Genomic DNA, 15479 nt, shown 5'->3' on the forward strand with positions numbered 1-15479 from the left:
TCCAGTCATGAATCGAGATATTAAAGTATTTTGTTAATAAAAGAGTCACACAGTCGCTACAATTTCCCTGGAAGTGACAGTTTCATTCTTTTGAATACAAGGGATGAAAGCACGGCTTTATCCGCACATTGTTTTTGCAATATTCAGATTTTTCGCATAAATTAAATTCACAACTTGGATGGAAACATAGCTACTGCTTGGGTCTGATTCGCTGTTTGTTCAGAGGCATGCAGCGCGAGCTGGAGCAGGTCTCGTGTCTCGTGGAGCAAGCGCATGTAAAGAGTTTTCATTCTTTTTTCTCTGTTTCATTCATCTGAAAACCGTTTGAAAGAATAATGTTGTCTATGAGAGTGCTGCAAATGATCTCTGATAATCTCAGGAGGTGCTGTGACTTTAGTTCACTTTATTTCCATGCGGTTGGTGTAACTGGTTTGTTTTCCCTTCTGCGTTGTGTTGTGCATCAAAAAAACTCATTCTTCAACCAATCTTTCTCCATCAATTTATTCACTGAGGAAACAGCATAACACAGGGTGAGCTGATATATTCTAGCATGTTCAACGGCCCTCGTGCAATATAGAGGGAAAGCCAGCCAATAGGAAACCCTGCTACTCCCTTTCTGTCCAATAAACTTTTAGTGTGATTATTTGACCAGTTCATCATTGGCAAGTGGAGGCACATACTGTATATAACCCTGTTACACTGGCATGCATTGTGAATGCAACTCTGCAGGTTCAGTAATATCTTTGTATTAAAGAAACAGACGAAAGTGAATAAATCATAAAGTAATACACAACACGTTCACCTCGAACCTAAAATTGAGTATTATTTTCTTTTCTTTTGGCAGAATCAACTGTATTACCAAAACGCAATACAACACAGATTTGGCAGTATTATTTTGGGAGCACACGGGAATTTATTAGGCTTATTTATTTTGATTATCATTGTCTTTACATTTATAATTGTCTTTAGTTCTTAATCTGTAAGCTATTTTCCATCTGTGTTGATGGATGCTTGCGTGATGGCAAATAGGGCTGTTGGAGATGGTAAATGTTTGGATTTGGGAAGGTGGTTAAATAAGATTTTTTGATCACTTCGTTATTTTAATGCTTTTTTCGTTTAGTTTAAAGTGCAATTTGAATTTAATATATTAATTAAATTTTTAAAGCAAAATCAATAAAGCAAAAAAATTCACTGACTCTCGGCAGGTGGGTTGACGATGTAATTAGATATCACGATATTTTTTACGGCAATTATCGCTAAAATATTTTTTACATATCGCCCAGCCCTACAGTGAGGAACCAATCCACGAATGATAAACATAGCAACACACACATAGCAGTCTTGTTGTGGAAGTTGTATGGGGTCTCACATTTCCACCCGTGATCTCTCGCCTGGGAATTTCTTGCAAAGGTGAATGAGGTGGGGGGGTATCCACTAAAACAGGCTCTGGATGCAATTCCAAGGTCTCTTCTGAAAGACATCAGCATATGTTGTGTTTTGGCTGCTGGTATGCTGATGTGCCCAGCAGGCTTCTAAACTAGCTTAACCAGTAAATTTTCTTCGGTCAACCACCAGCTTGACCAGCACCAAACTAGCACTAACAAGAAAAAAACAGAAATTCATGCTGATCTAAGCTGGTCTTTTAAACAGTGGTGCCGGGGCAGATCTGGCTTGTTCTGGCACCGTTTATGATCTACTTTTAGGGACCATAAAATTACTGCTTGTAAGAACATTTTCTTTTCTTGAGGAAAGCTCCTCTAGCAGTTCTGGAACTGTTTGTGCTGAAACTGTTTTTATTAGATGTTCAGCCCTGCAGTAAAAAGTGTTCCTATAAGCAGAGCCTGTGTAATTTATTGATGATTTGGGCCTAGTATCTGCTAAAACTCCTTGAAGAGACAATGAGGCTCAGTTTCCAACTTAAGCAAGTCAAACTCAAAGTGGCAGACAGTGTTGTTCTGATTGTGGTTATATTAGCGGTTAAGCTCAATGCTAAATTGCACTGGTGAATTGGCAGCTGTGGCTATGAATGGATCTACCACCATCAACATTTGGCTAATTTACCATAAGAGGGAAGAGACTACTCTATACTAGAGAGTATGTTAGCTCAGATTAGAAAACAATGTCTGATAACTTCTTTATCCAGTCAGACACTATCATTATGTGACATTTTTATAATGAGGGAATCTTTCCATGAATTCATCTTGGAGCCTCTGGAAAATCCAGTTTAATCTAGTAGCTATGTTTTGGGACTTGGTAGCTGGTTTCTAGTTGGTCCAAGCTGCTCATGAGCTGGTCCAAGCTGGTCTTTAGCTGGTCTAAGCTGGTCATTAGCTGGTCCATGCTGGAAAGCTGGTCATACCAGCTCAGGATGGTCAAGCTGGTTTTTGGAACATGGTAGCTGGTCAACCAGCTAAGGACCGGCTTGGACCAGCTCATGACCAGCTTGGACCAGCTAATGACTACCAGCTACCATGTTCCAAAACTCAGCTACCAGTTTAAGCTGGATTTCCCTGCAGACGAAAACAGAAGATGTTTAGTAACTTTCTACATTTCGTCTGTGTGAGATTGTTAAAACTTATTTTGAATTGGTAGCTGCTATGCAAAAATAATTCTTAACCAGTATTTTGTCTAGTTTCATATAGTATAAAATTGAGTGTTGCATGTTATGCCTATAGTTACATGTGTATAGTACCACGTCCATCCATCCGTCCATCCGGAGGGGCTATGGCACAGTGAATAACAAGGAAAATTAAAAATTGCACTTCATGTCAAAAAAGGTTGCAGACCCCTGCTGTACATCACTTTATGATTATTTTGATGGCTTTGCAATACACGTTGTACATACATTAATTTGGTAACATAAACATTACTATAGGCATAAAACACAACACTTATACATTATGTAACCATGCTCCATCTCTCTACCCTCAAAGGGCCTTGGCCTGAAAAAGGTTGAAGATCCCTGTGATAGAGGATCTGAGGGGAAATTGTAGATGAGCAGGGAAAGTGGGAGAGGGCAGGAGAGAGCGAGTTTCACACAGCTGTTTTTCCAGGGCTCTGGAGGGGAACGTCCTGAAATAGTGTGGTCAGAGATGCAACAGCATTCCTTTGCAGCTCTGTCTGACATAGAGGACACTTCATCTTCTTTCATGCTTTTCTTGCTGTACTCTATTACTACGATTAAAGCACTATCAACACACTCATGCACACTTCATCTTCCACTTCTTCCAACTTCATCCAAACCTGTTTCAGGATTGTCCTCAGCTGCCTTGGTTACATAACCAGCTGTCTTTGTCCCACATTCTCAGTGTCACAGGTTGTTTAAGGGATAATTATCCCAAAAATGAAACTCTGTCTTCATTTCTTAACCCTCATGTTGTTGCAAACCTGTATAACAACATAAGAGTGAGTAAATGATGACAAAAAGTTTATTTTTGGGCAAACTTTACCTTTAAGTACTATCAGAAAGATGCCACCCATTAGCCTTAAGTTAAATCAAGTTAAATAAGGTTCTCAACCCAGAAATTAGTGCCCACAGTAGTCACTATTAGCTTAGTGCTCTAGACCAACACTCATAATTTACACCTGAACTCATTCTGGACAGTGGATTCTCTGTTTTAAAGGTGAAAAAAAAAATTAGGATTTGAGTGTGTTTTTGCTGTAAAGCCCTCATGGTGGCATAGTGGCTCTCATCAATCTGGGTGGCGGAGGACGAATCTCAGTTGCCTCCGCGTCTGAGACCGTCAATCCGCGCATCTTATCACGTGGCTTGTTGAGCGCGTTACCGCGAAGACCTAGCGCATGTGGAGGCTTCACGCTATTCTCTGCGGCATTCACGCTCAACTCCCTACATGCCCATCTGAGAGTAAGAACCACATTATAGCGACCATGAGGAGGTTAACCCAACGTGACTCTACCCACCCTAGCAACCAGACCAATTGGTTGCTTAGGAAGCCTGACTGGATTCAAACTTGCGACTCCAGGTGTGGTAGTCAGCGTCTTTACTTGCTGAGCTACCCAGGCCCTCTGTCATACCCTAGACTGAGGTCTTAGACTGCTGCATGGCGAGCAAAAGCACCATGTTTTTAAGATGCAGTGTCAAGTTGAAAGAACTTCAGATTTTAAAAACGTGTTTCGTGAGACCCACGTTCTTTTCTATTTGTTGCGCTACATCTAGCATTTTTAATGCGACAACGCATTCTGTCTGAACGGCCCCTTGGTAATGAATGTATTAGAAAGTTTGATAGAATGTGGCCTTACAGCCCCATGGTTGCTTTGTTTGTGCAGTCGACACACATGTCTTATCACTGAAATTGTGAGTGTTGCAGCAAACACGTGGCCTTGTGTCAAGGTGGATGAGCCAACCGACCTCCTTTTAACCCTAGAACGCCTCTGTAACTTCACCCCCCTTAAATGCATATATGCAGTGCCGGTTCTCCTTATAGGCAAGCTAAGCAAGTTGCTTAGGGCCCCTGATCTGCCAGTGGCCCCCCACACTGTCAAAAACATTATAAGTAGTGTTATGAGCATATTGACGCTGGCCCCCACACAAGTTTTTGCTTAGGGCCCCCAAAAGGCTAGGACTGGCTCTGCATATGTTGGTAAAATAAGACCCAGGTGAAATCTAGATGATCATTCTTTATAAAACTACATTTTTTCAAGGAAAATTAACTCTAATGATAATGTTATTAGTAATTTAGATTTTTTAATAGTTGATATATATTTGATTCAAATCCGAAGACTTTCAGACACATTGAAAATGGAGTAGGAGTTTTCGTGACAGTATGTAAAAAAAAAAAAAGAAGAAGAAAGCCTGTAACAGAAATATTTCCCTGTTTGGTGGTAAAATATGAAATGTCTCAACAACTCTACCCACATAAAAACACACAAATAAGAACAATGGACTAAGATTAAATATTATTTGCAAAAAAATGACTTGTAAACTTGTACTCTATATTGCCAAATTACACTATATTTCTATATTACTCTGTGTAGCTATATTTGTTGTTCAGAGTGGTGAGGCATACAAAAGAAAAACACACTAAGAAGTGGTCCAGGTGCTATGACCATTTTGCCTTTGATGTGATCTATTCATCTAACCCCAGGTTGCTCCATTAGGAGCAACCTGGTCCAACACTTTGGTTATAAGCATCGGCTCAATGTCAACTTTCTTGCATACTACACATAAATATACATTTTTACATGGTATGTAACATATATTTAATTACACAACAAATGTAAACTAAAAAAACAATCAATGTATTAAAAAATAATACCAATGTTGAATGCATTGAATACCATAAGAAACATGTACCGTATGTGTTAAATAGGAAGCACATATGCATTCTAGGGGTAGTGATGCAAATTCTTTTATAATTTAAAAAGAAATTCAGTTTAACTAAAAGAAATTCAGATATTCAACTAAATATATATATAAAAAAAAAATTAAACAAAAAAAATCTCTTCACATGATAGAAGACACCTTAATTGAGGAACACCTGGAGCTGCAGATCAAAAGACCACTAAAAACTAGACGCAGGGACATTTGTGACGTACATATCCATTCTACGGTTAAATAATGTCTGTATATTTCAAGGTGGGAAAAGTACGAATTTCTTAAGCATTTTTTTGCCATACTCACCTGTAAACTTTAGGTTAAACGAACGTATACAGACGACTTCATGTACTTTCAACCTCCTGAATTGCTGAAGTGTTTGCCCTGTGTCTAATTTTCTGTATTTCTGTATATTTTTACACCAAATGTCATCATGAACACACACACACACACACACACACACACAAAACAACAACCATGGAATACATCTTTCATGTATTTATTTAGCAAGGGTAACACAAACTCAGGAATTCAGGCAGGGGGCAAAGACTTTTTTACCAATAAATAATGTTTCTGGATCATTATTCTTAGTTGGTCGAAGAACAACATTCCTTTCAAACAGTCAAAGCCCTAACCCTACCCTTAACTCTAGCCCTAACCTTAACCTACAGTACCTCTGAAATAAGATGGAAACTAACTTGGGGCTGTTTAGGCTGAATGCGTTGTTGTAGTAGCCAATTTTCTTAACTTGACGTTCTTTATACCCTGACGCAGCATGTAAAAAATGTGTCGCTCCTGCACGAGAAGCTAAAAAAACATGTCAAAGACGGCTGTCTTGCACATATTTACATAGAAAAACAACTGAAAAGCAGCACGGATGGACGGAAAACCACTTTGGTGTGAATGGCTCCAAAGAATATTGATCAAACCCTGAACCTTATCCCTAGGCCTAATCCTTCATGACCCTTAACCTAACCATAAAATTTGATTGGTTAATAGGAATGTTGTTCCAGGGCTAGCAAGGACGTTGATCAAGGAAACTATCCTACTTGGTTAAATCACATTAGAGAACACATTAGAGGAAAGGTAATAAATGGCAGAAAAGACTTGCAACAGTTGCTTCCAACAGTTGAATGGAAATCCATTTGCACTTCTTTAAAGGAGATCTGAAGCAAAGTTAACAAACTTTGTTTTGAATTCACAGCCACTGAAGTCACTCTAAACTTAAAGTCACTTAAAATCAGTAGAGATTGACCTGTCCTACAAGTCACAAAATGTACAGAGCTTGCCATATGTCCCATCCTGTACTGACATGAATGAACAAACCCATACATTTTTTTTTAAATATGTGTCTCTTTGACAGACCCGGAGGCTGACAAAAGTAGAACGGCAGCGTTTTAGTGAAGAGGTGGAGATGCTGAAGTGTCTACAGCATCCTAACATTGTCCGTTTCTACGACTCCTGGAAGTCCACTATGAAAGGGCACAAGTGCATCATCCTTGTGACAGAACTCATGACCTCAGGAACACTGAAGACGTAAGTTCAGTCCTCGCATAGTTCCGTAAAATTGCTCCAGAAGTGCTAGCAGATGGTGTGGGCATTACAGATGTCAGTAAGTAGACATCAGAATGAAAAAGATGTTCATGAGGCAGTAAAGCCAACATTTTTATGAATTTTCCGAACCTTTGCTTTAAGAAACTGCTTGATAACTGTAATTTTGCAGTCACTTTTATCCAACAGTTTGCAATAGTAGGATTAATGCCGTTTCTCTAGAGAACTTTCTTTATTTTTGCTCAAATAATGGAAGACCTCAAGTACTTTTTAGCTGACTCTCAACTTAGCAGGCCTCAAGTTTTAACTTCTAAATCTTTAGGTAACAACCCAAATCCTTCAAAGCTTGGCTGGATTTTGACATAGTTTCATTGAACATCACCGTATGATTAGCTAATGAAACTCCTACAACTTCCAGTCATATGTCACTCTTCAGTGACAGTGGCCCTATCCCAAATGGCGCATCCTAAATCCTTCATGTCCACCCTTGACTGTTCATTGTTGACTGGGCATTTTGGCTACATGGATTGTTGGGTAGTTACTGTAGTAGACCAAAGTAAAGTCAACCAATGTATACCATTGTTTTTCACCAAAGAGTGACAAATGACCTTTATGGTCACACTCAAATGTAAGCCAGAAGACCACAAGTCCACATTAGGTTTGCCATTTGGCTCAGGGTTGCTATGTTTTGAGCTCATGGGTTTTCTTGTTTCCTGTTTTCCTACAGGTACCTGAAGAGGTTCAAAGAAATGAAACTGAAGCTTCTCCAGCGTTGGAGTCATCAGATCCTGAAAGGCCTTCACTTCCTGCACACACGAACACCTCCCATCATCCACAGAGATCTCAAGTGTGACAATATCTTCATAACTGGCCCTACTGGATCTGTGAAGATCGGTGATTTGGGTTTAGCCACACTCAAGAGTGCCTCATTCGCCAAGAGTGTAATAGGTGAGTTAAAACCGGCTTAAAATTTCCACAAAATATAACTTAAATGCTTGTTGAATTTAAAAATTATAAAAAGAGACTAATCGATATGTTGTTGTTCCCTATCTGTCACTCACTTGACGTTGTGTCGATGTAGTGATACTAGGGCTCACACTTGGGAGCCCGAAACACCTCTGGTCTTTGAAAAAAGGCCAATGAGAATTGGCGAGTGGTATTTGCATACCACACCCCCGAACATACGGGTATAAAAGGAGCTGGTATGCAACCACTCATTCAGATTTTCTCTTCGGAGCCGAACGGTCGATGCTCACTGAGCTGAATTCTCACAGCTGTTCATTCACCTCAGCTGGATCTGATGCGCATTTCAGCGGCTTCTCCCCCTCTGCACTGGTGCATTGCAGAGAACGCCCCTGGGCGCTTCAGCAGAAATAAGACTAGATTCTAAAAAAAAAAAAAAAAAAAAAAGAGTATATTTCTCTAAAAGAGCGGCACACACGGAACGTCTTTTTAAAGATGCCTTTCCGTCTGTGTGTTATTCCTGGTTGCGGTCGTTATCTCTCGCCTTCTGAGGGTCACGATCGCTGTCTTTCGTGTCTGGGCGCTACCCACATGGAGACAGCGTTCGAGGATGTGTCATGTACTCATTGCGAGAACATGACCATGGCAACGTTGCGGTCACGGCTTGCCTTCGTAAGAAAGCAAGCCACCCCAGCAGCTTCCCGCCTCGGTCCTTCTACCTCCGGGTATGAGGCCAGCGCGGCTAGCACTGGGGGCGATTTGGGGACCTCAATGGGACCACCTCTGCCGGGTATCCCCCCACGGACCTCCCATTCCCCAGCACGCTCGTCTGACCCGATCGGGCTTCCAGATGAGTCCGCCGGCTCGTTTCACGGTGACTTCGACCTCTTGTTCAGAGCCCACGAAGGTGATGAGCTCTCGAGCACAGCATCGGAGAGCGGGCTCATCCAGTCAGACGCGGAAGCCTCAGCTGGGCTTCCCCCCTCAGGTGCGGTCGCCCAGTCACAGGCTGACGTGGAGATGACGGACATGCTTTCCCGGGCAGCCGCGAGCGTCGGGCTAGAGTGGAACCCTCCGCTCTCCCCTGAACCCTGGCATCTCGATGATTGGTTCCTGGGCCCGCGGCGCCACTCACAGCCACGCCCCGCCCCAGTTCCTTTCTTCCCGGAAGTGCACGAGGAGCTGACAAGGTCGTGGGAGGCACCTTTTACTGCCTGGTCCCGATCTTTCAGCTCCCCCGCCCTCACTACCCTCGATGGTGGGGCGGCCAAGGGGTATTCAGTGATCCCCCCAGTGGATAAGGCACTCGCGGTGCACCTATGCCCGCAGAGCGCCGCCACCTGGCGCGGGCACCCGAAGCTCCCATCCATGGCCTGTAGGTTTACGTCGTCTCTGACGGCCAAGGCCTACAGTGCCGCTGGATAAGCCGCCTCCGCCCTGCATGCCATGGCTCTCCTGCAAGTCCACCATGCCAAGGCGCTAAAGGAACTGCATGAGGGTAGTTCCGCCCTGGGATTGATGCAGGAACTGCGCTCGGCGACCGACCTCGCCCTGTTTGTTTACACGGTCAACTATATTTATACTATTACAAGTGCTTTACACTATTTCTCTCCTCACCTGCCTACAAGGTTCACTTCGTGCATACAGTATATCACTTTAGCTCAACGTTGGCTGAACATGATTTAAAATGTGATCTGCTCGCACCAGAGGATTAGGAGACTGTTCACTGGCATGAATAAGTAAAGAATGTGCCACCTGATACATCAGTAAAAGATTTACATTGCCCAACCAATAGCTCAAATTCAGTCCCAAACTCAAATGAAGTTTCCAAGGGTATTCAGTATCTAAATCGTTTGTCTTTGGCTTTCAAATGTATTGTGCATGTTTATGTCTAAATTTTAAAAGTTGGCCTCTTGGTGGGCCAAGTCATGTTTCTGGGTGTGATTAAATATTTGGGTAATCAAAAGGTTGTCATGTTTGAGTCCAATAGAGGTTGCTCAAAAGTTGTTCTTTAACAGCTCAGGAGACTAAATGGAGTTCTTGATCATTTTTCATTAAAGTATCAGTTTTGTCTCAGATGTTTCTCCTAAAATTGCTTAAGGAGGAATACAAATAGATACAAATGGCATATTATCTATAAAATAAAGAGCTATAAAATTAAGGTGAGTAGCATAGCTCAGATAATCTGGTTTTGGACGAATTTAATGAGAAGTGTTTGCGTACATTTTGACTGTTGATTAACAGTTGTAACATATCTCTTTCACTCTTAGACGGAGGAAGTGGAAGACGGGGAATTTCAAACTCAAAACGGTACATTTATTTACACTCAAACAACGCGCTTTTCAGCGGAACAGTTCTGTAACACACACACAGCTCGGAAGCTCTGCTCTCTCTCCTCGTCTCTGGTGTGCTCCCTCTTTTTATCTCTCTCCCCAGTGCTTACTGCAATCAGAAACAGGTGTTAGATATTATAGCACTAAGGTTTGTTCCCTTACCGCTTTCTCTCTCTCCAGACGAACGCTCGAATGCTCGACGAACGGCCTCCGCCACCACAACAGTTTTAGTATCTTGGCAAATCTGAGCACAGTCACATTGTTGAGATCTTTTCTGAAACTCTAGAGGAGACACACGTGAGATAACATGTGTTAGTCTTTTCTCAAGGGAAACGTTAAAGAAGCTGGAAACTTCAGATAAATTCTGTACGTTCTCTCCATTTAATCTCTCTGCTGTCTATAAGAAACTATTGAGATCTGACATCAAATGTTAAAGAGATTTCATTTGGGTTATTATATGTCAAGCCAGCAAAATTTCTATGACATTCCCTGGCTGAAATGTTTTGTTTTGTTAACACATTTTCTGAAGAAGATAAACATAAATGATGAATAATTCTTTGTTTGTAGAGGGGGGTAAAAATCACAATTTTCAAAACTACAGGTCAAAAAATAAACTTAACATCATTATTTTGTGTGTCTGTTAATAAAATCAGTTGACGTCAGCACCCATTGTTGCATTATGTGCCAAAAACAAACAAAAAAACAACAACAACACTTTTTTATGCTGTTTTTCCAAAGCTGGAGTGCATAACTCCAGAAGTATTAAAGATATCTCAATATCCTTTTAGATTCTGGTTCTTAACAAACTTTCCTTTTTGTAACTTCTTTTTTAAGGCCATATATAGTTAAATCATAGAGATATGGGGCTCTCAGTGTGGCTCCATGCGTAAATTGTTAAATTTTACCCATTTTCAATGGTCGAAAATTAAATGTGGGTCACATGGTGTAAGGCTAGTTTTTCATGTCCAAAAACACAAAAGTATAAACTCTGTTAGGAATATACCTTTATTTATTTACATAAAAACAATAATGTTAATAATACGCTGTTATTAAGAATAAGTGATGCATGTGGCTCTTCAGTTAGTGCAACACAGACTATATCTAGATTATTTGGTTTCAGAAAAGTACATGTGCATAGTTCTGGAAAGCATCATTAGAAAAGCACCAAAGGTGATTTTCTTATTATACTTGTTTAAAAATAAAATAACGATGCTGCCACCTTTTTAAGGTTTTAACAGGGGTGTTGCTAGGGCTGGAAGAGATAAGGGGCTTAGCCAATTATTAAGCAAAGAAGTTAGACACAACTTCTAAATTTCGATGAACAGTTACGCATATTACCTGAAGTGAAATGTGTGTGAATCCTCAAAAATGACCCTCCTTTCAACACCCTTGGGTTATATTGACACAGAATGACCGTTTGTGATTTTTCTGATTTTGTTGGCATTGCTCTTTGCTCCCACACAGGTACCCCAGAGTTTATGGCTCCTGAGATGTATGAGGAGAAGTATGATGAAGCTGTAGATGTTTATGCCTTTGGTATGTGCATCCTGGAGATGACCACATCAGAGTACCCTTACTCAGAGTGCCAAAATGCTGCACAGATCTACCGCAAAGTCACCAGTGTAAGTCAATCCTGTATTATTTAGGGTGAGATACATGTCACAGCCCCGGGCTTGGCTTACAATGCTAGTTATGTACCATCATAACACAGATTGGGTTTCATTCACTGACTATGTTTATACATTTATTAAAAAAAAAAAAAACTTGTGAATGTTTTCATGCAGAACTCATGATTCATCAATAAGTTTGCACTTAAATTTTTTTTTATAAACTTAAGGGCCTTTCCCTTTTGTGGTACTAAAGCCCGTTTTAGGTACTTTTTCCTGGGACTAGTTCTTTTTGTCGCTTTCACACCTAAGGAACTATAGTTCCCTGAAGTCGTTTTAGGGAACAGTTTTAGCTCATACTCCGGGGTAGATACTTTGGGGCATATAGGAACTGTGGCACTGTGGGAGGTGCTGCAGCCTGTGATTGGACAAAAACCTGCATTGAGAATGGAGAGTAGCTCCACAGCCATCAATAGTAAACAAACTAGCTGCTAGCCTGCTACTGAGAGGGTTGTGCTAATTTTACAATTCCCTTAACAGAAATAAAATATTACAAACAAAGTATCCAAAGAAAATCGCCCATTTCACATTTCGTCATTAAATCTAGTTTATACAGTATAGGGGTAGTATTGCATGCCTGATATTGTGTGGTTAATTTGCATCAAGACTCTTTTCTTAAGTCAATGAGTGAGTATTTCAGTACAGTAACTTATGTTGAGTCATAAAAGCCATTATCGTAAAAGATAGTGTTGATGAATAGGTTTATAGTACATTTTCAAAATGTTATCCGCTGAGGTCAGTGTGTGCTGCGTGGTTAAACATTGCTTTAGCCGCCTTGTCTCATCTCTCACACCGGCTGCAGACAGCACAGAGCAGCTCATGCGCGGCTCACAAGTCCAGTTTAAACTGTAAACTGAAGACATAGGCTGTGTCTGAAAACTGGAAAATGCTGCCTTCGGAGGCTGTATAAGGATGGATGAAGGTAGGATGAAATAAGGTGCATTTTAAACTGTTCAGAGAGTTCCATTCATCCAAAAACACTGTTGTTTAAACCATTAACTGATAAGGCAGCTGCCTACGTTTTCCGATGCAGCCAAAGTTCGTATAAAACAGCTAAACAAACAAAAGTGTAGCTCCGATCCCGGCATCCTCCATTGGTGTTGTTGATTTCGTTGCTATGAAACATGCATGCATATAATGTACAGTTGTGCTCAAAAGTTTGCATACCCTTGGAGAATTGGTAATATATGTACCATTTTGAAAGAAAACATGAGTGAGCAGGCCAAACACATTTCTTTTATTTCTTATGGGATTCATATTCAACTGTAGGTTATAACAGAATGGCACAATCATAACACAAAACATGGCAACGAAGAAAAAAATGAAATGACCCCTGTTCAAAAGTCTTCATTCCCTTAGTACTTAATACTGTGTATTGCCCCCTTTAGCATCAATGACAGCGTGCAGTCTTTTGTAATAGTTGTCTATGAGGCCCCACATTTTTGCAGGTGGTATAGCTGCCCATTCGTCTTGGCAAAATGCCTCCAGGTCATGCGAAGTCTTTGGTTGTCTTGCATGAACCGTACGTTTGAGATCTCCCCAGAGTGGCTTGATGATATTAAAGTCAGGAGACTGTGATGGCCACTCCAGAACCTTCACCTTTTTCTGCTGTAACCACTGGAGGGTCAACTTGGCCTTGTGTTTAGGGTCATTGTCATGCTGGAAAGTCCAAGAGCGTCCCATGCGCAGCTTTCATGCAGAAGAATGAAAATTGTCTGCCAGTATTTTCTGATAAGATGCTGCATTCATCTTGCCATCAATTTTCACAAGATTCCCCTTGCCTTTAGAGCTCACACACCCCCAAAACATCAGTTAGCCACCACCATGCTTCACAGTGGGGATGGTATTCTTTTCACTATAGGCTTTGTTGACCCCTCTCCAAACATAGCGCTTATGGTTGTGACCATAAAGCTCTATTTTGGTCTCGTCACTCCAAATTACAGTGTGCCAGATGCTGTGAGGCGTGTCAAGGTCTTGTCATTTGTGGCATTGGCACAGTAAAGGCTTCTTTCTGGCAACTCGACCATGCAGCTCATTTTTGTTCAAGTATCGTCGTGTTGTGCTCCTTGAAAAAAACCACACCGTCTTTTTCCAGAGCAGCCTGTATTTCTCCTGAGGTTACCTGTGGGTTTTTCTTTGTATCCCGAACAATTCTTCTGGCAGTTGTGGCTGAAATCTTTCTTGGTCTACCTGACCTTGGCTTGGTATCAAGAGATCCCCAAATTTTCCACTTATTAATAAGTGATCGAACAGTACTGACTGGCATTTTCAAGGCTTTGGATATATTTTTACATCCTTTTCCATCTTTATAAAGTTCCATTACCTTGTTACGCAGGTCTTTTGACAGTTCTTTTCTGCTCCCCATGGCTCAGTATCTAGCCTGCTCAGTGCATCCACGTGAGAGCTAACAAACTCATTGACTATTTATACACAGACACTAATTGCAATTTAAAAAGCCACAGGTGTGTGTCACCTTGTGTGTCTGTAACAAGGCCAAACATTCAAGGGTGTGTAAACTTTTGATCAGGGCCATTTGGGTGATTTCTGTTATCATTATGATTTAAAAAGGAGCCAAACAACTATGTGATGATAAATGGCTTCATATGATCACTGTCCTTTAAATAAAAGACAGTTCTTTTGCATGATCAGTCATATTTTCAAAATCAATGCCAAAATGTCACAATATCTGCCAGGGTATGCAAACTTTTGAGCACAACTGTATATTTAATGAATAAAAATGGTCGATACTAGATGACGTCACTACAGTCGTTACTTTGTGAGAGCGAATGCAATGGGAAAAGTCTCCTCGGGTGTCCCGTTCCTCGGAAGAGTTCTCATCTAGAAAGCTACTAAGGGAAAAGTACCAGGACTGTAGGTGGGAAAGGGCCTTTAGAGCTTACATGAACCATATGTATGTAGATGAGTGAGGCTTGAGGCTTGTATGAGAGTTTGGGTGACATTTTTCACAACAAGAGGACAATTAGCGCAACTCTCTTGAGCTATAATTCCACTTAGGAAACAACATTCTCCTCTGTCGCTCAGAACTCAACCCACTGGTTAACCCCACGATCCAGCTTATTTCTAATTACAGCGCTGAAATCTGTTATTAATTCAATTGTGCTTATATGTGCAATGCACGCTAACCAAAATCTTGGGTGTGCATCGAGTTGGGCATGATTATAATCTCTTCCATTATGCCTCTTCGCCTAAGGATGACTACTTAACAGTCCAACCAATCAACATGTTAATGAGTATAATATACAAAGCAAAAACCGCACAGTTAAACAGTTGTACAACAACACTAGAAGCATTGTTGGATACAGAACCCCTTCAGGAGATTTATAATTCTTGTGGGAAAACGGCCTGATTTTCCATTTCTTTCATCTTAAAACCACACACACTAAAGGACTGTAAGCAATTTTTCAGTTCCATTCCTTGATGTATTAAATGGCCAGCACATGTTAAGAAAACACTTTTGCAATGTGATTTTCACTGTACTTACATTACCATCTTACAATCTGTTCTCTTAAAGGAGTAGTTCACCCAAAAATGAAAATTTTCTCATCACTCAACCTCATGCCATCCCAGGTGTGTGACTTTCTTTCTTCAGCAGAACACATTTGAAGAAAA

General features: G+C 40.9%; 1 protein-coding gene across 3 annotated transcripts in view; it reads left to right on the forward strand.

The window, feature by feature from the left end:
- LOC127450869 (serine/threonine-protein kinase WNK4-like) overlaps positions 1-15479 on the forward strand; it is an 81843-nt gene that overhangs the window by 31944 nt on the left and 34420 nt on the right. Inside the window, exons 2-4 of one of the 3 annotated variants that reach the window (XM_051715301.1) lie at positions 6699-6871; positions 7614-7834; positions 11647-11804. The exons of 1 other annotated variant lie outside the window; for it this stretch is intronic. In XM_051715301.1, coding sequence (XP_051571261.1) covers positions 6699-6871; positions 7614-7834; positions 11647-11804 — 552 coding nt within the window. The remainder of the gene's footprint in view (positions 1-6698; positions 6872-7613; positions 7835-11646; positions 11805-15479) is intronic. One more of the 3 variants, XM_051715304.1, reaches the window with a different exon arrangement.

The sequence above is a fragment of the Myxocyprinus asiaticus genome, chromosome 13 (genome assembly GCF_019703515.2).
Source record: "Myxocyprinus asiaticus isolate MX2 ecotype Aquarium Trade chromosome 13, UBuf_Myxa_2, whole genome shotgun sequence".
In the NCBI taxonomy this organism is placed as follows: Eukaryota; Metazoa; Chordata; class Actinopteri; order Cypriniformes; family Catostomidae; genus Myxocyprinus; species Myxocyprinus asiaticus.